Source organism: Lepus europaeus, chromosome 6, assembly GCF_033115175.1.
Source record: "Lepus europaeus isolate LE1 chromosome 6, mLepTim1.pri, whole genome shotgun sequence".
NCBI lineage: Eukaryota > Metazoa > Chordata > Mammalia > Lagomorpha > Leporidae > Lepus > Lepus europaeus.
In genome coordinates, this window is record NC_084832.1 from 37043097 (window position 1) to 37069635 (window position 26539).

The following is a 26539-nucleotide window of genomic DNA, read 5'->3' on the forward strand; positions in this document are numbered from 1 at the left end:
CTCAAACCCTTTCCATCTGAGCTGGCAGTGTTTCCACAAACACAAGTACCAATCTTTCAAAGGTGATACAGATTTTCTTTGAATCTTACTGGGACTCATTATATTAGACAAAATTAATACCCAGGAATCTCTTCAAGAAATCTCTATCTTGGTCTTCGAAGATGACTGAAGGACAACACCCTGAAGTTTCTTAGAAGCCCAACTGCTGGTCTGGATAGATCTTCAAGGCACCACCTTGGATCTTTCTAGGACCTTACAGGATTTTACAACCACGCCCTCAACTGTCTCTTGAGGCCATATTTTCCTGCCAATTGTTTGAATATGATCCATGCCTGAAATCATTTCCCAATTCTAGCATCATTTACTGACTAAAGAAGCTGACATGTTCAATATCAGCAATGCCTGAGTCCTACGTCCCTGATGTTTGTCACCCTTCACTTTTTCTCTTCTCTCACATTGTAGTATAACAGTAAAGAGAATCAAGACAGCATTTCAAAACCCTGGAAGTTTCCTTACTAGAACGCCTACTTTATTGGGTACAATTTCCAGGCACAAGGGAATGTCTATCCAAAGAAAATAACCACTGGAACTATTTAGGAAGCAGGCCACAAAGAATACAGAACAGTCATTAATTTTGGCTGAAAAAATAAATATTTAGCAATGTTAAGTTTCAGATATCCACACAAAAATACCTAGCTGGCAGTAAATTAGGTTTCAGCAACAAGAAATATTTATGATCTTAGAGTATGGGGTTGTTTTTTTTTTGGGTGATGGGGTTAAGTACACATTAGTAGTAGCTGAAATTAGGGATGCTAGAAAGCCCTCTTAGGAAAGGCAAAGAGAAAGAAGGATTCACAACCAACCCCCAATATTTAAGGGGTGGTTAAATAAAGAGGAGTCAAGAAAGGAAAAAAAAAAACTAGAATCCAGAAAAATAAGAGGAAAAGTAGCAGTGAATAGCATCATGCAAACCAACAGAAGAGAGTTTCAAGAAGGGAGATGCAGGTGCTGCAAAGAGCTGCAATGAGGAAAACACTCCCCCCGCCAAAAAAAAAAAAAAAAAAAAGCTCTGGTACTATGAACACAGACTCCAAGGGGCAGAGGACTAAGTGACAGTGAAGATCAGCCATCAGCAATAGGCAGGAATGCACTACATCAGGAAACCCTCATGTAACAGGAACTATGGAGCTGTCTATGAGTAAGCTTGAACCAGTTACTCACTTTCACAAAAATCTCCCGAGTTATATGCAAGTGAATTCCTTGTATAGCAACAAGGCAAATAAAAGGTAGTATGGAAAATTAACTAAGATTTTTTTTTTAAATCATAACTAATTCTGAAAAACATTGAAGCGACACTCAAAGCTGTGACCTGAGGCCTTACAAAGCCTAAATGACAGCTCCCAGACGACATCACCCAGAAGCGCCCCTATCAATGAACCCAATACCATTCTCACGATTACTATCGGTTGGTATTCCCAGGAAAAAACTATGTATGCTTACTTTAAGCACGATTTTTTTTTTTCAATGAAAGAGTAGCTAGTTAATCCGTCTGAAGCTGAACACAAACTGATCTACACTGAGAAGATTACCCAAGTGACTCAAGTTTTTATAGGTAAGTTTTTGGTAAATAAAGTGAGGAAAGGGGTGGGTGTTATGGCACAGTGGGTTAAGCTGCTGCTCGCAAAGTTAGCATCCATATCAGAGTCCCAGATCAAGTCCCAGCTTCTCCACTTCAAAACCAGCTTCCTGCTAATGTGCCCAGGAAGGCAACAGGCGATGGCTCAGGTACTTGAACTCCTGCCACCCAGGAGATCAGGATGGAGTTTTGGCTTCTGCCTGGTCCAGCCTTGACTGTTGTGGGCATTTGGGGGGAAAAAAAAAAAAAAAAAAACAGTAAATGGAAGATCTATCTCCCTCTGTCACAGTGCCTTTTGAATAAATAAATAAAGCTTTTGTTAAAGTGAAGAAAATGTTCTCATCAAATAAGACTTACAGCAGTGTTTGTGTGCAGATGAGTCACCTGCGATTAAGAGCTCAACACTAGGCCATCACCAAAAGTACTTGAATCCCACTCTTGCCATACATTAATGTCACTGTTCAAAATAGTTTTAAAGCACTTCCAAAGTAGCAGGGTATCTAAAATAAGCCAAATTTGCATTTAATCACACGGTTTCTTAAGAACTGCTTTCTTAAGACAGCCCGTGAGTCACAATCTGATCGCAGCTGGCAATGATTTCTCTATTATTTTGGAGAACTCACACTCTATGTTATGGCTTTGCCAATAAGAAACGTAACATACAGGTAAACAACTGCCAGCGACCCAGCTTTATCTGTGAGAAAAATGAGCAGCTAGACTCGTCAATGTTTCAAACCTGCCCTTGAGTACGTATTTCTCTACAAAGAAAAAGGCTTGGTCATCTACTGAGAGCAAAGGAGTTAAGGGTACGGGGCCAGTTTTCTAACATGTGAAAGTAGGGACACGAACCAAAAACTAGGAGCACTTAAGGGGACCCACAAAGTGACATGGAGGGCCCAGGGTATCACGAGTGAGAAGGGTAAGGATGCCAGCAGCATGGTGGTTTAGTTTTTCGCCAGCATGGTTTGAGCAGGAGCCGAAACCAAACAAAGCAAGGCAGAGGTGGCCCAGTCTGGGTGGCAGAAAGTCAAAGACGGAGGGCAGAGCTCACGGGTGTGGGGTGGGTGGAGCTGGTCATCGGAACGCTTCATCATCTCAGGTTGCAATTAACTACACAGAAGCAATAACAGGCTTTGTCAAACTGCAGCATCAATTAAATCAGACTTGCATATTATTCATGAAGTTAAACCTTACACCAAAAATGAAGTAACTCCAACTCACGTTCTCCTTAAAAAGAAAAAAAGTGCTGAAATCGCTGCCTAACAAGTCCTGTCCTCAAATTATCCACGTTCTACAGCCCAAAGTAAAACAAATAATTGTTTTAAGCAAACATGTCACAATGCTGCTAGAACATAATTTTATGAAGCAATAAAGCGTAGTTAAGGCAAGAGAAGAACACAGGAAAACTGCAGAGCCAGCTGAGAATTGGGGCTCCGTTCCTGCAGCCCCACCCCTCTGCAGGCATCCCTTTTACAGACTCTGTGTCTGGACCATCAGCCCTTGTCTAACCTTTTCCAGGCCCAAGCACTGGCTGCCTACAAGGATGCCTCGCTTTCAGTCCTCACTATGCCAGGCAAGCCAAAGACCATCTCACTGCAACTGTAAAACACTGACCCTCAGTCTGTCGCCGTCATAACGCAAACCCAACCTTACCTTTCTCTTCCAGGCGAGCTTGGTGTGCTCCTGCCTCAGACTCCGCGTGCTCCCACAACCACACCCCTTCTCTTCCTGAACGCCTCCTGTCCCTCACGTGGCATTCTTCCAGTTCTTCTGCTATCCTAACTGCCCCCCCCAATACCTGATTTTCCCAGGATGACATTGATTTCTTACTGCATATTAGGTAGCACACTGCAGCAGTTTACACAAATGCTATTCAAATTCCCACCAGGAAACTTGGAGAAGTCTTACTGTTCCCGGAGCTGAGGCTTGAGAAGTTATGTAACTTGCCCACGGTCTTACATTCAGCTGTGGAGCTGAGATTCTAAGCCAGGACTTTGACTCAAATCTGCATTGCTAACCTCGGTACTCATTAGTTTCCTATTGCTACTAAACAAATTGCCACAACTTAATGGCTTACAACAGCAATTTTTACTATCTAACAGCTCTCGGAGTCAAAAGTCCCAAACCAGTTTCAATGGGCTACAGTCAATGTGTCCAGGAAAGAACTCATTCCATTGCCGTTTTTGTCTTCCAAAGGATTCTGCATTCATTGGCTCCTGACATTCATGTTCAAAACCAACGGCCATCTGCCTCTTGTTCTCTCTTCTTGCTTCTTCTTCTTGTAATAAGGATGTGACGATTACATTGGGCCCACCTGGATGACCCACACTACAATCTCCATCTGAACACCACTACCTGTATCATCCATACTACAATCCCCATCTGAACACCATTACCTGTATCACCCACACATTCCATGTCTGAACGTCCACTGACCTCTGGAGGCCTCTGAGCTACTCAGGGGCTCTCCTGCCTTGTGTACCCTGCATGCTCCTTTAATCTAACATCTTCCATTGTTCAAGCAGGAGAGCCCCCACCATGATCAGCACACATCCTTAAAGACAGGCCCTGTGTGCTAGGTCCTCCTTCTTGGAATAAAGCATCTTGTAAAACAACACAGGACTCCAAGCACAATTAATCATTGTCCTTTGAATGCCAAGAACCTTTATCTTACAAAACGGGAATCACAGGGTTTTCATACAGGTTTTTTGAGGGAAAAAAACACATGTTTCTGTCACTGTTTCTAGGAATATAGGAAGTGCTCACTTCTCTTTCTACAAGTCATGACTATTTTTAAAGATTCTTTGCTTATTTGAAAGGCAGAGTGATGGAGAGAGATGGAGAGACAGATCTTCCACCTGCTGGTTTATTCCTTGGGCCAGGCCGATTACAAAAGCCAGGAACTCCATCTGGGTCTCCCACATGGAAGGCGGAGACTCAATTACTTGACACATCATTTGCTACCTCCCAGGCACAGTAGCAGGGAACTGGTTCAGAAGCAGAGTAGCTGGGAATCGAACAAGCACTGCAACGTGAGACATGGACATCACACATGGCAGCTTAACCTGCTATGCCACGATGCCTGCCCCAAGTCACGGCATTTCCTACTGCAGCATCTATGTTACATTCGTTACAGTGTTGACGGAGATCACGGACAGTGGCTTGAGTCAGGCGCCGGTGAGGATGACCTGAGTTGTACTGGGACACAGCTAGTCAGTTTTAGAAGAAAACCAAATTGGATATACAAGAATATAAATTGAAAAATGTGATCCTGTCAAGGAGCGGTCATGAATAAAAGCTTAAAATATATACAGTTAAGTCTGTAGGTAATATAAACCTACTCTAGAATCACATGATTGATGTTTCTCAACTAAAACACACTTAAAGTTTTTTACTGATAAGGACACCTTTAGAGACTTGGGCCCATTCAGATAATTATTAATTCTAGATTAGCTATACCTTATTGTCTCAACATCTACGAACTGGATGCTTTTCATCTTTTTTTTTTTTTTTAATGTAAACAGGGCAAGTAAAATCCCTAATGCAAACTGCCAAAAATCTCACTTGAAGTTTTAAATGAATTTAAACATTTTTGTTCCTTAAAATTGACCATGTTCACTCAACTAAGATCTTGCCTACCGACACGATTATCTGGTCCACTCTTCTCCATCTTAACTCTACCAAGGTTACAATGACATACATGCTTCAGGAATTAAGACAGATCAACAAAAGATAAAGTCTGGCAATACAAATGACTAAATTACGAACAAGTTAAGCCAATGTAATGTCAGAGAGAGGACAAGAGACCAAGGACACCACAGATGCCCATCCTGTCTGCAGAAGTCTCTGGGCAAATGCAGGCCTAGATTTCATACAGCAACCAGTTATTTTTTTTTTTAAATCAGTTTCCTTGAGGTACAATTCACACATCATGCACCTCCCCTGGTTCATGGGGACAATGAAGTAGCCTTCAGTACATTCACAGATACCTTCTTCCATCACGACAGGCAAGCCAGTGGCCTTCTAACAGCAAGTAAATTGTTCTCAGAAGTCCCCAACAGCTCCTCATCACACCTGCAGTAAGGCGCGACCTCAGCAAAGCTCACGCAGCTTCCGCAGCCTCCTCATCCCACGAAGTCCTCCCTGCTGATCCTCCCTCTGTCTGCATGTCTCCCACTCACTCCCACGTCCCCCCAGGGATCACTGCCCCCCACATAACTCAGGTCCCTGTCTTGAGCACCTTTTCTATAGCACTCCGCACACCTGCCCACATACTTGACCCCTTCACATGAATTCCAGTAGGATTAGTGGCAACTGATGAGTTATTATATTCTCCTCCCTGTAACAACTGGTCCCTCGCTGGGTATAATTGGCTCCCCAGACTCCATGGAATGTCAGCTCCATGAGGCAGGAACTTGCTCTGCCCTGGGTGCTGTAGACCAAGTTCCAGGAAAAGAACCTAGGACAGAGTAAAGTGTTTGGTAAGTATTTTTAGGAAAGGAGGGAGAGTCTTGGCCTAAGACATATCAAATGACCAGTACCCTTGTACCAGTTTCACAGCTCGGATTTTATTTCTTATCAGTCTCAATGCCTCTTTTTGTTTCCATTTCTACATAGCAAAAGGCACCTAAGGAGAGGCATTCCAAGTCTACCAGGGGAAAAAATGTCCTCTATGATACAATCCTACTCAAACACTGAGTCAATATTTGGGGATTATTTTTTAACCCTACAAGTTAATTATAGTGTGCATTAGCAATTCTAATTCATTAATGCTCCAAAATATTATGCCAAGTTTCAACCTTGAAACCTGGCACGTAAGTGTTCACCTTAGGTTCTGGAGTTCAAGGGAAGTGTTCCCAAACTGTGCTAATACAACGATTAAGTGATTATGGCTCTCATTATAAGCAGTCTGTATGCAAGATGACTTTGTTGGCATCCCAATTCTAACCATTTCCTGTTTGGGGGTGGGGAGGAGGCCAGCTACTCCTTTGATCTATTTCACACTTGACAATTTGCAGAATTATCTCATCAAAGTGTACATTACACTAGAGCTTTGCAGGCACCCTGTGAGTTTGGCCACTCTCTCTTTCCCACTTGCCCAATCTGGGAACCAAGGCTCGGGCCAGTAAAGGAAGAACCAGAACACGGGTGTCTGAATGTGAAAATGTGAGTGTGGGCGTGTGAGTATCCTTGCTTCTGGGAGAAGAAGCCCCAGAGACTGTTAGTTATGCTACAAGCAGCTGGGGGATGTAACACAGCGTCGCAGTTTTCTTTCTGAATGGCTTCAATTTTACAGTAAACATTTGTTTGATTTTACTACAATTAAAAATCTATTTTTACTATAAAAAGAGAGAGATTGTGGTTAGAAAGAAAGCAGAGTTTCCTGGTTTCCAGCACTATAGCATGAGGAGAGACTGAAAACGTCAGTGTTGACACTGCTCTCTCAGGGACACTCAGCCTTCAAGGTGGAGGTAGGAGAGAAGCACGGAGACAAGGATGCCTCTATGGAATCTAATACTCCACAGCCACCACTGCCCATGTAAATGCCATTTGTAAGGAGGGGTCAAGGCGCTCAGACATTTCCTATCTAACACTTGTTACCTAGACCCATCCTGGCATAGACCTGGCACAGAGCATCACTCAGCATCCCTACTCTTTTTTTTTTTTTTTCTTTATTTGACAGGTAGAGTTATAGTGTGAGAGAGACAGAGAGAAAGGTCTTCCTTCCATTGGTTCACTCCCCAAATGGCCACTATGGCCGGCGTTGCACCGATCCGAAGCCAGGAGCCAGGTACTTCTTTCCAGTCTCTCATATGGGTGCAGGGCCCAAGCACTTGGGCCATCCTCCACTACCCTCCTAGGCCACAGCAGAGAGCTGGACTGGAAGAGGAGTAACCAGGACTAGAACCTGGCGCCCATATGGGATGCCGGTGCTGCAGGCGGAGGATTAACCAAGTGAGCCATGGCGCCGGCCTCAGCATCCCCACTCTTATAATTCCAGGAGAGCAGCCATCACTTTAGATTCTTATCCTTAACCACTTTCTACCTCTTCCTGTTCTTACTGTGTTGGAGAAACCAACACACAATCCCCTGTCTATTCACCCAGACATTAGATAATCCCAAACTATTTAAAAACACAGAGTAACCCACAATTCCAGTACAACGCAGATTATAACAAATTAATATTTAAATTTTATTTATGTATTTGAAAAGCAGTGAGAGAGACAGAAACAGAGAGATCATCCATGCACTGATTCACTCCACAAACGTCCACAAAAGCCAAGGCTGGGCCAGACCAATGCTAAGTTAGCCTGAAGCCAGGAGGCTAAAACTCAATCTAGGTTTCCCGTATGGCTGTCAAGTACCCAAGCACTTGCTGCTGCCTGCCAGAGTGCACATTGGCAGAAAGCCTGAGTCAGGAGCAGAGCCAATACTCAGACCTAGGCACTCTTACATGGGCTTGGGCATCCCAGGCAGTATCTTAATCACCACACCAAACACCAGTCCCACAAAAAATTATCTTTCTTTTTTTTTTTTTTTTTTTGACAGGCAGAGTGGACAGTAGAGAGAGAGACAGAGAGAAAGGTCTTCCTTTTTGCCGTTGGTTCACCCTCCAATGGCCGCCGCGGTAGGCACGCTGTGGCCGGCGCACCGCGCTGTTCCGATGGCAGGAGCCAGGTGCTTATCCTGGTCTCCCATGCAGGTGCAGGGCCCAAACACCTGGGCCATCCTCCACTGCACTCCCTGGCCACAGCAGAGAGCTGGCCTGGAAGAGGGGCAACCGGGACAGAATCGGTGCCCCGACCGGGACTAGAACCCGGTGTGCCGGCGCCGCAAGGCGGAGGATTAGCCTATTGAGCCGCGGCGCCGGCTAAAAAATTATCTAAGTTAATAAATAATCATGAAAAATTTCACTTTCAACACACAAAATGACTTTATTTTAGTCAACACTTAACTTCCATGCTATAATTGCTTACACAGGATAATGAAACACTAGTAATGTTAATACCACAGCAGTATTCTCTTGTATCTACTTAAAAGTATTCCGTGTTATTCCTGTTTTGATTTTTAAGAAAGTAACAAGACTGAGAAGCTAGTAGAATAAGAACTGTTAAAAAAAAAAAAAAAAAAAAAAGGCCGGCGCCGCGGCTCACTAGGCTAATCCTCCGCCTTGTGGCGCCCGCACACCGGGTTATAGTTCCGGTCGGGGCACCGATCCTGTCCCGGTTGCTCCTCTTCCAGTCCAGCTCTCTGCTGTGGTCCGGGAGTGCAGTGGAGGATGGCCCAAGTCCTTGGGCCCTGCACCCCATGGGAGACCAGGAGAAGCATCTGGCTCCTGCCATCGGATCAGCGCAGTGCGCCGGCCGCAGCGCGCTACCGCGGCAGCCATTGGAGGGTGAACCAACGGCAAAAGGAAGACCTTTCTCTCTGTCTCTCTCTCACTGTCTACTCTGCCTGTAAAAAAAAAAAAAAAAAAAAAAAAAAAACAGAGCAGTTCTCATCCCAGTATTTGGGACCGAGCTTCAGAACTCTCGAAAGTGGTTCACTTTTCCTCTGAAATCAAAACACTCAGAGCAGGTGTTCTGCCTAGCAGTGAAGATGCACCTCTATTTCGCATTGAACTCCTGGGCTTGATTTCTCGCTTCAGCTCCTGACCTCTGTTTTCTGACAATGCAGATCCTAGGAGGCAGCAGTGATGGCTTAAGCAGTTGGATTCCTGCCACCCACCTGGGAAATGACGACTGAGTTCCAGGCTCCCAGTTTTGGCCCAGCCAGGCTTAGCTATTGCAGAGTGCACAAGCAAATGAGCTTGTTCTTCGTCTCTCTGCTTCTCAAATGAATGAAACTGAATTTTAATAAGTTCTACAGTACACTTTTACTAATGAGATCACAATTCAGCAGTTTTAATCAAATTTGTTGACATTCTTTTTTTTAACTTTTATTTAATGCATATAAATTTCCAAAGTACAGCTTATGGATTACAATGGCTTTCTCCCCCCATAACTTCCCTCCCACCCACAACCCTCCCCTTTCCCGCTCCCTCTCCCCTTCCATTCACATCAAGATTCATTTTCAATTCTCTTTATATACAGAAGATCAATTTAGCATATATTAAGTAAAGATTTCAACAATTTGCACCCACATAGAAACACAAAGTGAAAAATACTGTTTGAGTACTAGTTCTAGCCTTAAATCACAATGTACATCACATTAAGGACAGAGATCCTACATGAGGAGTAAGTGCACAGTGACTCCTGTTGTTGACGTAACAAATTGACACTCTTGTTTATGGCATCAGTAATCACCCTAGGCTCTTGTCATGAGCTGCCAAAGCTATGGAAGCCTTTTGAGTTCACCGACTCTTATCATATTTAGACAAGGTCATAGTCAAAGTGGAAGTTCTCTCCTCCCTTCAGAGAAAGGTACCTCCTTCTTTGATGACCTGTTCTTTCCACTAGGATCTCACTTGTGGAGATCTTTCATTTAGGTCTTTTTTTTTTTTTTTTCGACAGAATGTCTTGGCTTTCCATGCCTGAAATACTCTCATGGGCTCTTCAGCCGGATCCGAATGCCTTAAGGGCTGATTCTGAGGCCAGAGTGCTGTTTAGGACATCTGCCATTCTATGAGTCTGCTGTGTCTCCCACTTGCCATGTTGGATCGTTCTCTCCCTTTTTTGTTCTATCGGTTAGTATTTTCAGACACTAGTCTTGTTTATGTGATCCCTTTGATTCTTAGTCCTATCATTATGATCAATTGTGAACAGAAATTAATCACTTGGACTAGGGAGATGGCATTGGTACATGCCACCCTGATGGGATTGAATTGGAATCCCCTGGTATGTTTCTAACTCTACTGTTTAGGGCAAGTCAGCTTGAGCATGTCCCAAATTGTACATCTCTTCCCTCTCTTATTACCACTCTTATATTTAACAGGGATCACTTTTCAGTTAAGTTTCTTGTTGATATTCTTTAACATCCACTGTCTCTATTAGAAAATGGGAGAAAAAGATTGAAATTTATCTTTCAACTCAATGAAACACCAATGTCTGATGCAATAAATACAAAATTGTACCAAGATACTGATGGATGAGAAAATGAAATTAAGGAACATGGTAATTTATAGGAACACAGAGTGTTCATTATTTATCAAATGTGAAGAAATGAAAGAGGAGGAGGTGAGGCAGAGCCGTGCCAGACCCTGCTGTGGGAAGGGACCTCAAAGCTGCTCCCCTCCATACCCTCCTTAACACACAGAGATTGATTTCTACCCATTTGAAGATGGGGAACATGACAGCCAGAACTAGCTCAGAACAAATGCTGCTCCTACTGGCTAAACAACAAACAGGCAAGGATGAACAATTCATGGAGAACTGACTTGGTGGAAGCCTTTCCCAAAAGTTCTAAGTGGATCTCCTCAAAGTAATTTGCCACTGTTGATTCTGATTTTTAACTACCTTCCACCTCTTCCAGCGCTATCACTTGCTGGCAATGTTCTGTATCCAATCAACATCTAAACCTATTAAAACAAATGTATCTTGCATATGACAACTAGGGAGACACTCCCTTTGAGACCCAGAACATAGTACCACCCAGCATCCACACTCTTATAAGCAAGGGATCTGTTGTCTGCTCACTCCTGAAACTCATTTCTTAAGTCCCATTCTAATATTCCTTGACTATTTTCTCTACCATACAAAATTCATTGCTGCCTCCTGCCCAGGAAGCTGGTACCCTTGAATGAAAACAGTAATTATATGTGTACATCTTATATTATTTCATCCTAGATGAACCTAGAGAAAACAGAATTGGGCTTTAATTGCTTCCCCAAAAAACAACAAAACACTGTGTCCTGAGGTCTCACATTTTTGTTTTCATTTGTGGAAAGCACCTACAAACCACGACCTCTCATCATGGAGCAGGTCACACTATTCTACCAACACTGAGCGAATAGGCAGTAAAGGTGAAGAGTGAGAAATTAGTTCACACAGACAAAAGAACATTAACTACTAATGACTTCCTGGGAAAGAGCACAGACCCACAGACTTGTCTTCCCTCTTGAAGTAGCCATCATGAAGGCAAAGGAAACAGACACGGCCAACAGCTTAAGCCGGCGGGCATCTTTGCCCATTTCCTGTATTCTACGTTATTCCTCATTCTGGAGACAACTTCCCCAGCCTCAACAGTCACGTCTTACACATCCCACTCAGGAAACTAATCTGAAAAAGGGCAGAGGAGTGTCTGGCACAGAGGTTAAGATGCCTACTGGGATGCCCACGTCCAGCTTCCTGCTGATACACAACCTGGGAGACAGCAGATGACAGCTCAGGTCCTTGGCTCTTTGTCACCCAAGTGGAAGACTCAGAGAAGAGTTCCAGGCCTGCCCTAGCCCCAGTTGTTGCAGACATTTGGGGAGTAAACCACCAAAGAGAAGATTCCCTCTCTCTCTCTCTCTCTCTATTTCTCTCTGTGTGTACTTTTCAAACAAAAATTTAATCTGAATAGGTAATCCTTCATAGCAAAGCTGTTTAAAATCAACCCACATTTTCAGACAAATATGGATATACTGAGGATTTTTGTACTGAACCCACGATACCAACATTCCAACAAATGAATTTTTTGGAATACCATCGCTTTTCAAAGGGAAATTACAACTGAAACAGAAAACATAAATAAATCAATGAAATCCGTAGTCAGTCAGCAAATTAGCTCATGAAAGGGAGTGGTGTGTACTTTCCTGATTGGTTAGTTCAGGGGTTCTTAATCAGGGATGGTTTTACCCCACCGAGGTCAGAATTTTAAGACATTTTTAGCTGCCACAAATGAGAGGAAGGCATGCTATTGGCATCAAGTGATAAGGTACCAGGGAAACTGTTCAAAGATTCTATAATCCATAGGACAGATCTCTGCAATGAAGAATAATCCAGCCAAAAAAGTCAATGGTGAGGCTGAAAAACCTGCATTAGCTAAACACAAACACAAAAAGCATTAAGGGCTCAAATGACTATACATGTTAGGGTTAATAACTCCTTAATGTGTCTACACATATTAGATTTCGTGCACACTAACATATCAGATAGCAAGCATTATTCTGGTTCACTGGCTCTTTTCACCATCAGGATATTCTGCCTGTTTCTGTGGGCTCTGTTTTTAGGTTAGATTTTTTTTTATTCCAAATGAAGTTTTAGATTTTTGAGTTTCAATGATTTGAACATGCAAAGTCACATTTTACACCAGACAATTTTTGGAAAATATTAACTCTTGGGTTAAGGTGTGTTTTTTTAACACAGTTTTGCAAAGAACAAAGAAAATATTAACTATAGGGGAAAGATTTATTTAACAACAACAACAAAAAAAAAAAACTCAGTTGAGTAATAAAGCCACATCTCTAGAAGAAAAGATCTAGGAGAACATGGCTACAAACTTCCCAAAGAAAAAATAATCACATGAATGTTTCAAGCAAAGCACTCACTATGTATCTACATCATCTAAACATCTCTCTGCCTATCATGACTCAGAGGGTATTACATGTTTTTCCCACAGGTTCATCTGCAAGGGTAAATCCATTGCTTTAACTGGAAAGCTAAATACACACGTAGCTGGGATGAGTGGGACAAAACATACATCTACACAAAAGAGAACAGTACAGTGGAAGGGGGGCATGCAGCATTGTGACTGCTCAGCTTAAACCTTTGCACAAAAATGGTGACTGCATTGGATTCACCACTGTGTATCTACCCTACTCAAACCCCTGGTACAAAATCCACTTTACCCCATCTACCTGAAATGAATGAGCCAAAGGAAACCAATATTCATGACCATCTTCCATTTGGCCAAGAAAACTCTCTTCTTAAGGAAATCATCTAAAGGCTGGCCAATGACAGTGATTTCTGCAGCCTGGAAAGGAAAAACAACCTGAACCATTCAGGGTCTTTACTTGGGAACTTCAGTTAAGTGATACCCAAGAATATTGCTGTCATGCTTATGGCTTTTGGCTGAACACCAGAAAAATGGGAGAATTCTCTGATAAATTCCCCAAGACACTCATAATCTGACTTAACCTGAAAACATTTCTGAGTGGGTATCAGTGGTCAAGCTGCTGCTTGGGAAAGCCATATCCCATAATAGAGTCCCTGAGTTTAAGCCCTGGATCTATGTCCATATTAGCTTCTGCGAATGCACACCCAGGAGGCAGCAGGTAATGACTCAAGTACTTGGGTCCCTGCCAGCGACATGGAAGACAGAGATTAAATTCTAGTTCCTGGCTTCAGCCTGGTCCAGCCCCAGAAGTTATGAGCGTCTGGGGAGTAAACCAGCAGATGGAAGATCTTTCTCTCTTTCTCTCTCTCTCTTTTCCTCTCTCTCTTCCCCTTCCCTCTCTACCTCCCTCCCTTTCAAATAAACAAATAAGTAAAAATCTTAAAATCAAAGAAACAAAGAAAACATTTTTATGCTCCCCTACTTAAACAAAAGGTATTTATTGTATGCAAAACTGATAAAATTTGATAAATGTCTGGATTCCACAACTATCAATTTCTGACATTGTACTACAGCTATGGAAGATGGTACACCAGGGAAAGTAGGTAAAAGGTACACAGGACATCTTTGCACTGTTTTTTCAATATCCTGTGAATCTCTATTTATTTCAAAGTAAAAAGCTTTTCAAAACAAACTATAACCTGAAGCATTTACCTACCTGTGTGAGTTTGCTAGGGATGCTGGAGCAAAATACTAAAAACTAGGTAGCTTAACAGCAGGAATTTATTTTCTCCAAGTTCTGAAGACCAGAAGGAAAAAAAATCAAGGTGTTGGAAAAATCAGGCTCCCTTTGAAACCTGTTGGGTAATCTTTCATGTCCCTCCCTAATCTCTGGTTTATAAACGCCTCACTCCAATCCCTCTTCACATGGCATGCCTTGTGTGTCTGTCTTTACAAGGCCAGGTTTTTATAAGGACAACAGTTATATTAGATTAGGGGCCTACACTAAAGCATGCCCTCATCTAAACTAATTATAACATCTGAAGCAACCTTATTCCTAAATAAGGTCACAGTCTGAGTTAGATGGAAGGTTTAGGACTTTCACGTATCTTTATTGGAGTGGGGCGGGCAGGGACACAACCCAATGTAAAACAGTATCCCATAAAAGATCCAATTCTAGAACCTATTATTTTCCACAATGGACATGTCATTCGTTCATTTCTTTTTGCAAGACTCTGACCACTTAGGCATGTCAGTCATTATGTTAGGTGCTGTGAACACAACGCTTAGTGGTAGGAAGAATCCAGCTCAGATTATTCATCTTTCTTCAAGAAAGCAAAAACTAAGGCTTCTGATACACTCTTAAGAAATTTTCAGAGGTCTGCATACTCCCAACTCTGCATGCTCATGTGTCCAACATATGTCAGACAATTCCCTGCAGCACATTTATTTTGTGGTGTTTTTGCATATATGTCTTTGTTCTTCTAACACGTCCCTATAAACAAGATAAAATACTCAACCTACAAGCACTCAATGATTTGTTAAAAGAAATATTTAGTATAAATAACAGTAGTAATTGATTCAGTATCCATATGCCAGATTATCTATACTGTTCTCTTAAATGTCATAACAACCCTTTTCCAGATAGATGGTGGAGCTCCGATTCACACTTGAAATTAAGGTTGGAGAAGCTGTGATGCAGTCATCCTGATAGACAACTATCTAAAGCAGTCAAATGAGGTGTGAGGACTACTCCAGAGCAACTGCACTTGGCCCAGGTCTGAGGTTATCGTCACTCTTACACTCCTACATCCACTGAAAATGCTCAGTGTCCCGTATTTGGAAAATCAATCCTATTTAATACACTGGAAACACATTCCATTTTAGTTTCTAGAGATAAAGTCAAAACTGCATAGGATTTCTGATGCTTGAAATAGAAATACTTGGAGAGATATTTGGATTTAAAAATAAAATACATTGTGCTTTCATCTAATCATACAATCAGAAAATTGAATAAAACCTCCAAGTGCCAACAACAATAAACCACAAAATCCAAGCATTCCAAACATGCAGGATATTTGAAATCATAGACTAATTTCATTAAAATGCAAATAATTGATTCAAGAAATGACTATCTAAAAATTAAGCATTAAAGCATCTTAGAATAACTCAAGCCATTTAAAAGGACAGAATACTTAAATGTGATTCAAACTTTCAAGTTTCACAGAAGTTATTTTGTAAGTCATTTTCACATAAAGCTTACTTACTAAATTCAATTTTTCCATTGACTGATTCACTCACAGGAGCAGGGAATTCAATCCAGGTCTCCTAAAAGAGTGGCAGGGACCCAAATATTTGAGCCATCATCACTGCCTTTCAAGGTCTACATTAGTAGAAAACCAGAATCAGGAGCTGAGAAGTGAAGCCAGGCACTACAAGGTGGGACAAAGCCATCTTAACCATCAAACACCTGACCGCAAAGGCTTTATTTATTTAACCAAACTTGAAATCAGTTCGAAGAAAAAAACATCAGTTTGGCTGCCTACTCATGATATAATAGGGAGGCAACTTGGGAAGAAAGAAGAAATCAGTACTTAAGCCCAGTTGCACTGGCAAATTCAGATTTACTCAACAGCTCAACAGAAAACCGTAAGGGCCTACATTGGGGTGCAGAGGATTCAGCTGCCTCTTAAAACTCCAGGATCCCATATGCTAGCATTGCATATCAGAGTGCCAGTTTGGGTCCCAGCTAATCCACTTCTGATCCAGCTTCCTACTAAAACGCCCGAGAAGCAGACGAAGGTCCAAGTCCTTGGGCTCCTGCCACCCACATGAGAGACCTGGATGGAATTCCTGGCTCCTGGCTTCAGCCTGGCCTAGTCTGTTGCAAGCATTTGGGGGTGAACTAGCAGATGGAAGAGCTCTCTTTCTCTCACTCTCTCTCTGTAGCTCTTCCTTTCAAATAAATAAATATCAAAAAAAAAAAAAGAAAGAAAAAACTATAAAAATGTGTCATTCCTTCTCTGTTAGATATTTTTTCCAATAATAAACACTTTGCAATCAACTTATCCCAACAGGGTTAGCTTTTTATGCTTTCTACATACCCAAAATTTTGTATTACTACTTTTTTTTTTCTTTGACAGGCAGAGTTAGACAGTGAGAGAGAGAGAGAGAGACCCAGAGAAAGGTCTTCCTTTCCGTTGGTTCACCCCCCAAATGGCTGCTATGGCTGGCGCACTGTGCCGATCCGAAGCCAGGAGCCAGGCACTTCTTCCCAGTCTCCCATGTGGGTGCAGGGCCCAAGCACTTGGGCCATCCTCCACTGGCTTCCCAGTCCACAGCAGAGAGCCGGGACTAGAATCTGGGGTGCCGGCGCCGCAGGCGGAGGATTAGCCTAGTGAGCCGTGGCTCGGGCCTGTAGTGCTACCTTTAATAACTCATCCTTTTAACATCTGTAAATCAGCAAATGGTCAAACAGAACATTCCTGGATGCATCACAAACAGTATGAATATTCTGAAGAAATCAATGGGTTTTGTTTGTTTTGACAGGCAGAGTGGAGAGAGAGAGAGAGAGAGAGAGAGAGAGAGAGAAAGGTCTTCCTTTTTTCCGTTGGTTCACCCACCAGTGGCCACTGCAGCTGGTGCACCGTGCTGATCCAAAGCCAGGAGCCAGGTGCTTCCTCCTGGTCTCCTATGCAGGTGCAGGGTCCAAGGACTTGGACCATCCTCCACTGCACTCCCAGGCCACAGCAGTGGGCTGACCTGGAAGAGGGGCAACCGGGACAGAATCTGGCACCCTGACCGGGACTAGAACCCAGGGTGCTGGTGCCGCAGGCGGAGGATTAGTGAGCCGTGGCACCGGCCAGTTTTTTTTTTTTATTCCAATTATTAGCTATCATAAACTTCAGTGTTTTGTAATATTAATTTTTTAACAGACTCCTATAAGCTGCATTGATTTTTAAGGATTTCTAACTTTCTGAAAATTATTCATCATTTGTATTTAATTACAAATTATTTCCAAAGACACAGTCTCATGTGATTAGTTTCTCCAGTGTCTTGACATCAGAATAACTACAAAACAACTGTGCACAGTATTTTCTATACACAAAATCCAGAATTGAAAGCTAGAAAACAATCTGGAGGATCATCACAGTCATCTCACCGATGCTATTCCTGTGGCAACAGGAATGCAGTCACTTGCCCAACACTGCACAGGACGTTGAGAGGAAACCTATTACACAAAGCACAAGCGCTAGCAAGCCTTGAGTATTTTACAAACACTCATAAGATCTATGTGCTGGGGCTGGCATTGTAGCATAGCAGATAAAGTCACCACCTGCGGTGCATCCCATATGGGCGCCCGTTCAAGTCCCAGATGCCCTACTTCTGATTCAGCTCGCTGCTCATGTTCCTGAGAAAGCAATAGAAGATGGCCCAAGTGCTTGGACCCCTGCACCCATGTGTGGGACCTGTAAGAAGTTCCTGGCTCCTGGCTTTCGCCTGGCCCAGCCCTGGCCATGAACTAGCAGATGGAGGATCGATTCTCTCTCTCTCTCTCTCTCTCTCTCTCTCTCTCTCTGTGTGTGTGTGTGTGTTTCTCTCTTTCTGCCTCTGCCTCTCTGTAACTTTACCTTTCAAATAAATAAATCTTTAAAGAAAGAAAAAAGGATCTATGTGCTGGGTAAGGATAACACGCAAGCATTAATCAGTGGATACAACTAGTGAGCAATAGAGCCACCATGGTCAGCCAGCAAACAATGGATGCAGGACTGAGCTTAAGGAGGAAATGTGACCCTATACAAATAGAAGATGTGGGATAAAGAAGCCAAGAAAGGGGACAGGTGAAGTTCGAGAGCACAAAAGCCAAAACAAACAAGCAAAAAAAGGAAGAAAAGCCTCCTTCCTGAAGGGAAAAGACAGGAACTAAAGAAATAAGGAGAAATCACTAGAAATGCTTTTCTTGAGAAAAAGCCCCTAACTTACTTTCTAGGGTACTTGTAGATAAGACAATCAACCTATGCCCACATTTTTACACAGCAAAGAAAAAGAAATCTGGTTCTGAAGTGAGAATATTCAAAATCTTCTTCCAGCTATAATGAAATATATATATTATCATTAGCTACAGCCATCCTAGTATGCCACAGAACAGTATAAAGCACTATACCTCATTAATATCTACAATTATCATTTGTCCATCAAAAGTAAAGGAAAACATATAAAAAAGAAATCTAGTTTTGAGGATAACTTGTTACTCACCAAACCTGCTATTGGTGTGGACAGTCTATTGATCTTCTTAATGACACCAGGTTTAAGCTTATTGATCAAACTGCAAGTAAATAAAGAAATAACATGTCATTATAAGAATGCCAATATCAGTCTAGTGGCTTTGTTAACATTCTAAAAAATCACATATCATTATCCACTCCTCAGCGTGTTATTCAGAATGAAAAGCTCATTGAAAAGCAAACAATCAAGAAAACAAGTCAAGAAACAAAGAACAGAGCCGCCCACAGGGTGACTGGGTCTTCCATGGCACAGTGCAACATCCAAAGCCACGTCCTTAAAAACAGATTTACATTTATTAACAAAAAGATAATATTTAGATCTATTACCATAACCAGTTGAAGAATCTCTTCATCATAACTTAGCTCTTAATATTTACTGATATACTTTCCTAGCCCTAAGAATATTTTTCTCCATTAATAATTTTCATTTTTTTTTCACAAATGGATCTGTATTTTAAAAAACAGCTTCACATCCATGTTGTTTCACTAAATTTCATGGGTACAGTGGAACTCATCCAGATAGTCAACTAATATTCAGACTTACACATTCAAGCCCATGATTGATTGCCTTGTTACCATGGCAGAATGACTTGGTGAAAATTAAATTAAATGTACCAGAATTTCCCCAGTTAGCCAACAGCTAGCTCAGAATCTAACTGAGCATGTTAATATGACAGTTACTGAAAGATATCCAAGTCTCCATCCCCTAAAACCCTAAAGAAAACTTCAACTTTGATAACTGTAACTTGGAGTACAATGTTGGTCCTAAGTTAAGAGAATTATGAATTCTACTTGTAGTTGTTCACTGATATAATGCCAGGGCATGGAGAAATTTAACATTATAATAACATTATAATATTATAATTATGCTTTTCTATCAACACTAGCTTGGTTAATTAATCATTGTCAGAAAACAGTATCTTCAACAGTGATTTTCCAATTCAATAATGCATCCACAAAGAAAACAATTTTTTTTTTAATTTTGTAACACAGCTACAAAAAAGAAAGCATACAAAAGAGAAAGAATCAAACATTCCTAATTTACTGGTCTCCTCTTCACAACGAACAACAGGGAAAAAAATTCCAAAGCTCATGGAATGTCACTCTTTCAACATTCCAGAGATTCATGTGTACACTTGAGTGTGCTAAGAATAAAAAGGACAAAAGTCTCAGTTTAATTACCTTCAGAATGTTGTCCGACTAGGTTCAAAATTACAAAGCAATAGCTTATGAAGATTTAGTCTGTCAAACAAAAGGTGTTTTCCTGTTTTTGTAGTTTTCTTCACACAAAGATCACTAGGCAATTTAACACAGATAATAAAACCATCCTTTTGACTGTAAGCATTTCCTAGCACTGTTAGTCCATGAATGCTCACTTTTTATTTGTGCACTGAAACCCAGGAGAAAAGAAGGCACACTCCCTTCACGCCTACATTATTTTTCTTTAAACACCAGTTGAGGAGCCAGAAAAGAATTGAGCAGGTTTATAAGAAATGACAGTTCCAAATAATTCTTCTAGTTGTTCTCCATCCAACAGGTATTTCTGTAATTTCTATAATTTTATTATAGGTAGCACTCTCAAAATGCAAAGAACTTATGACTAAAGAACTGTTCAACAGGAACCTAATTCTGGCATATCAAAAATCAACTAATTATGTGCAAGGACTGCTACTGTGGTGCAGCAGGTTAAGCTGCCACCTGCTATGCCGGCATCCCATGAGTGCTGGTTCCAGTTCAGTTCAGATTCAGCTTCCTGCTAATGTGCCTGAAAAGCAGTGGAAGATGGCCCAAGTGCTTGCGCCTCTGATACCCATATGGGAGACCAGACAGAGCTCTATGCTCCTGGCCTCAGCCCAGCCCAGATATGAACATTGAGGCCAACCGCAGGAGTGAACCAGTAAGTGGAAGATCTTTCTCTCTGTGTCTCTCCCAACTCTGCCTTTCAAAGAAATTAAAAAAAAAAAAAAAAATCACAAGTACTAGCTTGGCAGTGACTTCCTTGGAATAACTTGTATTTTAAATGCAATTTTTCAGTGATAAGAAGTCAGAGGCCAAAAAGAGCAACTAATCTCAGGAAACTCTGGCACCAGTTGTCCTAATTAGATGAGACTACCATAAATTCCTGCCCCACCTGTTTGAGTCACTTGGTGACTCTGGCCAGGTCAAACAGCTTACCTGTTTATATCACTTATTTTTGTATTACAGTTTCTGGAATGAATAATAACACAAGCTGCTCTTAATTGAGTCAGCCAAGAGACTGGGATAGAGTTTAAGGAACTAGCACAGATAAATGACTGCTCCCTCATCAGAAGGTTTTACCAGAGCTATTATTTACAAGCAACACAGACACAATGGATTAACGTTCCTTACTCCTGAACCTTCTAGGACATGTGCAAACACGGAAATAGCCACAAGGAAAAAATAACACCCTGGAGAGCACAAAAACCACCCTCGGGAAAGGTGAGTCACCAGAGGAAAATGCTGTTTGATTTTGTTGTTATAGTGGCCATCAGCTGAAGCACTAGAATATGGCGAAAACACACATGTAGCTTTGGCAGACACTGAACATCTAACCAAATTTTGAATTATCAGTAATTTCCATATACAATTAAAAGAACTTTTTGAATATTGCTTCCAAGAAGAATAAGTAGGTTTGATAAAAAATCTAAACTTCCATGAAATTTAAGTATACCTAAAGGAATATGGACATTGTCTTAGGTCAAACAAAATGCAAGTGCCATCAATGGAAATACTCTTTTAACAAACTTTCTTTTTAAAAAATATTCATTTATTCATTTGAGAGGCAGAATTACAGAGACGGGAGATAAAGAGATGTCTTCCACCCACTGGTTCACTCCCCAAATGGCAGCAATGGCCAGAATTGGGCTGATCCGAAGCCAGGCCTCTGGGTCTCCCACGTGGGTGCAGGGACCCAAGCACTTGGGCCATCCTCCACTGCCTTCCCAGGCCATTAGCAGGGAGCTGGATTGGAAGTGGAGCATATATGGGATGCCAGCACCACAGGCGGAGGCTTGACCTACTAGGCCACAGCACCAGCCACAAATATAGCTTCTCTGCACATGTGTTCTTGCATTTCACCTGTCCCTAAAGGGAGCACTGCCTTCGTCACTGACTATTCACCTTCTAGTGCTTCACTGACGAGGATCTAGAGTCAGTCAAGGGACCACTTTACCTCCCTGTTTGGCCCTATCCCTTCTAACCCTTGCTAGAATTACCTTGCTATTCTTCACAAGTGGAGCAGCCAGGACTGAAACTGGAGTGCATATGGGATGCCGGTGTTGTAGGTGGCAGCTCAACCCGCTGTGCCAAGACACCAGCCCCACAATCATATCCCCCGCGGTATCAAACGTTTACTGTTAAGAGCTAAATTTTCTAAAGATATAAAACTATCATGTATTCCTTATACAATCTAAAGTGATATTCTTTGTTTTATCCTCTGTATGGCACTAGTGTGCTCGCCTACTTTTCTTGTAAACAGAAATCCTGATCTCTACACCTTAGCAATGCTTACTGAAGAGCACTAGGCTGGGAGAAGCCATATACCATACAGCCATACACCATTCAGATCAGGCAGCTGCTGGGGGACAAACATGTCTCTCATTCCAAACAGCATCTCCCAGCACTAAGGTGACCTATAGGTGCTCTGAAAACCCTGGCTAAATATCCCGCCTAGCTTTTTTTTTTTTTTTTTAAAGATTTTATTTATTTATCTGATAGGTAGAGTTACAGACAGTGAGAGGGAGAGACAGAGAGAAAGGTCTTCCTTCCGTTGATTCACTCCCCAAATGGCCTCAATGACCGGAGCTATGTCGATCCAAAGCCAGGAGCCAGGAGCTTCTTCTGGGTCTCCCATGCGGGTGCAGGGCCCAAGTACTTGGGCCATCTTCTACTGCTTTCCCAAGCCACAGCAGAGAGCTGGATTAGAAGAGACGCAGCCAGCACATATGCTCATATGGGATGCTGGCACCACAGGCAGAGGATTAACCTACTGTGTCACGGAGTCAACCCCCCACCTAGCTTTTAATGCAGAATTTTTCCTATGATCCAAAAACCATTTTCTTCATAGAAATAAATTGATGAAATTCTCACCGTGGTTTCCATCAAATACTAGAAATGACTTTTTGCTTACACCAACAGCACTTCCCCTCTAGTAGTTTTTCTGTTGCCAGACAAGCAAAACCTTAATATTTTCTCAGAATTGTCTAAGCTGACCAAGGGAGTAAGCTACCTGATACATTCATTTATACTGGTTACCTGAAATACATGTTTTACAAAGATCTTAAATTAATAACTTCTATCTAAATCTCCAAGCTGTAGATATTTTTAAATAAAACCACATTTGAGTAGGCAGTGAGCCTTTTTCCACGGCTAACACCATCAGCATATGTAACCTAGAATTTCAAAGTTTAAAAGTAGTCAGTGTAAATATTTATGATCACCATGGTATTCTCAAAACTTGGCAACAAAATTAATATTTAATTTCTAGAGTCCCTAAGGGTGCTAATTTTGATAAATTATCTACAACAACAAAAAAATAATAAGGACTAAGATGGAAAAATATGTGGAGCCAGTGCTGTGGCGTAGTAGGTTGGGCCTCTGCCTGCGGCACCATCTTCCCATATGGACATTGGTTAGTGTCCCAGCTGCTCTTCTTCTGATCCAGCTCTCTACTGATGGCCTGGGAAGGTGGTGGAGAATGGCCCAAGTGCTTGGTCCCCTGCACCCACGTAGGAAACCTGGAGGAAGCTCTTGGCTCTTGGCTTCTGATCAGCCTTGCTCTGGCCATTGCAGCCATTTGGGGAGTGAACCAGCAGATGGAAGACCCATCTTTCTATATATAACTCTGCCTCTCAAGTAAATAGATAAATATTAAAAAAAAATTTTAAAGGAAGCAAGAAAGGAAGATATAAGGAAATATGAATTGAACAGCAAAAAGTCAATACCAATGTAATTTATGTCACCATTTTGTTATGACAGAACTTCCTTATTTGGCCTCTCTGTTATTCTTGAAGCTTCCTGGACTGAATCTAGTGAAGCCTGCATAGTCCAACAGTGGATTCCTTTTATTCTGAGGAAACTCAATAGTTTATAGGACAAACAGACTTCACTGAGTAGCAGGAAATTTACCAATACCATCAAAAGCAATGGGCATTTTAGACCCAGCTCTGATACCGTTTGTAATGGGTAACTCAAAATGATCACAGATCAAAAAGTAAAAAGTAGGATCATAAAACTCCTAGAAGATATCCTAAGAGAAAAATCTACATGACTTGTGGTTTCCTGATGACTTTTTAGCTATGACATCAATGGCATCACCCATCAAAGAACTGATCAGCAGGACTTCATTGAAATCAAAGTTTTTGGAGCCAGTATTGTGGCATGGCAGTAAAGTCACCGCCTCGATACCAGCATCTCAAATAAGTGCCTATTCATGTCCCCACTATTCCACTTCAGATCCAGCTCCCTGCTAATGGCCTGCTAAGAACATCAAAAGATGGCCCCTGCCACCCACAAGGGAGACCCAGATGAAGCTCCTGGCTCCTGGTTCCTGGTTTCATCCAGGGAGCAAAGCAGCAGATGGAAGATTTCGTTCTCTCTGTCTGCTTCTCCCTCTCTCTCTATAACTCTTTCAATTAAATAAATCAATCCTTTAAAAAAAAATCAGTTTTCCACCCATGAAAAATACTATCAGAATAGAAAGACAAACTACAGACTGAAGGAACAGACTCACAAAATATCTGATAAAGGCAGATTCTTATCATTATCCTAAATATAATCCTAAATCATCTTATTATCCTAAATAAAAGAGTTCTTAAAATTCACCAGTAAGAAAACAGCCTGATTTAAAAATGGGCCATACGTCTTAACAGACACTTCACCAAAGATAAATCAACGATATATAGCATATGAAAGGCCCACAGAGCATGTTATCAGAGAAATGCACATTAAAACAACAGTAAAACACCACTCACACCTAATAGAACAATCAAAATTCACAACACTGAGGACACCAGTTACTGACAAGGAGGCAAAGGAACAGGAACTCTCACTCCTGGCTAGTGGAACTATAAAACAGTACTGTAACTGAGGAAGAGAGTTTGGCAGGTTGTTGTTACATATTTACTCTTAATTGAGAGAGACAGAGCGAGAGACAGCGAGAGCGAACAAGTGTGTGGAGAGCAAGAGCTTCCATCTGCTGGTTAACTCCCTAAATGTCCACAGTTGCCAGTGCTGGGTCAGGCTGAAGCTAGGAGCCCAGAGCTCAGCCTGGATCTCCCATGTAGATGGCAGGGACCCAAATACTTGGGCCATCATGTACTGCCTCCCAGAGTGTGCATCAGCAGGAAGCTGCAATTGGAAGCCGAGCTGGAACTCAAACCCAGGCACTCCAATAGCGGATAGAACACTGTAATCTCTGTGAGTTTGTCAGTTTCTTTACAAAACTAAAACAGACTTTCACCGTCTCATTCAGATCAAGACAACGTATGTCCATGCAAAAACTTAACAAGAAAGTTTAGAGTATTATTATTCATAATGCCAGCATTTGGAAGGAAGCAAGATGTCCTTTATTAGATGAATGGATGAATAAACTGTGGTACATCTGAACAATGAAATGTTTCTCAGCACTTAAAAGAAATAAGATATCAGGACTTGAAAAGACATGGGGAGCACTAGAAAACATGTTTAGTAAGTAAAAGAAGCCAATCTGAAAAGGCTACATACTTTATGATTTAAATGATAGTTACACTGAAAAAAGGCAAAACTGTGGAAGTACAAAGAGGGGCGGTTGCCAGGAGTTAGAGTTTAGGAAGGGTTGAACAGGAGGACCTGGGTGGTGGTGGCGTGTCAGTGAGTTGTAACAGATGTGCCACTCTGGTGGCAGATACTGACGGCAGCAGAAGCTGTGCAGCTGCGGGCCAGGGAAGAAATAGCCCATCTGTACCTTTTTGTCAATTCTTCTCAGAATCCAAAATTGTTCTACAAAGGTAAGGACTTAAAAAAAAAAATGTAGGTACCAAGGGAATTCTGGGTTCCTGTTCTAGTTCTCCCATTTCACTGTGAGGTAATATTAGTAAATTCTTCTTGGTCCCTTTGCACGAGTGACAGCGATGCCTTTCTCTTGCAGTCGGATTTAGGTTCTCATCACTGTAAACATGCTCAATGCGTATCTGTACATATACCCTAACTGTCAATCCTCCTTGTTGTTTTAAATTCTATTTCTAGGAAGTAAAATCATCCGTGCTAACCTCTGACACTTAGTGGAGAGGAGCTGGGCAATACCAATATGAATCCATTTACTTCCTCACCTTCGGGGAGTCTTCCTGTGCCTACCTCTCCTCACCCCGACAACAATAATGCAACATCGTTTCCTTTGCCTGTCAGCTTCCTACTGCATATTTTACACATCTCAGATACATAAGTTGGTTTTTATACCTTCCACTACAAACAGGCTTTGTACATAGTCCTTCCCCCATTCTGGAGTCTTCATAGAATAGATTCCCAAAAGATTACTGAGGAAATCTTGGAATATATGTGATAAATACATTTACTTCTATGTTAACAAACAATTCAGTATATAATTATAATTCACTCCCCAATTGCCAATCTGCTTTTCAGAGAG

At 41.7% G+C, this 26539-nt stretch overlaps 1 protein-coding gene across 4 annotated transcripts in view; it reads right to left on the reverse strand.

Annotated features, from left to right (window-relative positions):
- Positions 1 to 26539, reverse strand: part of LMO7 (LIM domain 7) — a 220212-nt gene that overhangs the window by 103515 nt on the left and 90158 nt on the right. For all 4 annotated transcript variants that reach the window (XM_062194078.1, XM_062194076.1, XM_062194074.1 and 1 more), the window contains exon 3: positions 18869 to 18938. In XM_062194078.1, coding sequence (XP_062050062.1) covers positions 18869 to 18938 — 70 coding nt within the window. The remainder of the gene's footprint in view (positions 1 to 18868; positions 18939 to 26539) is intronic.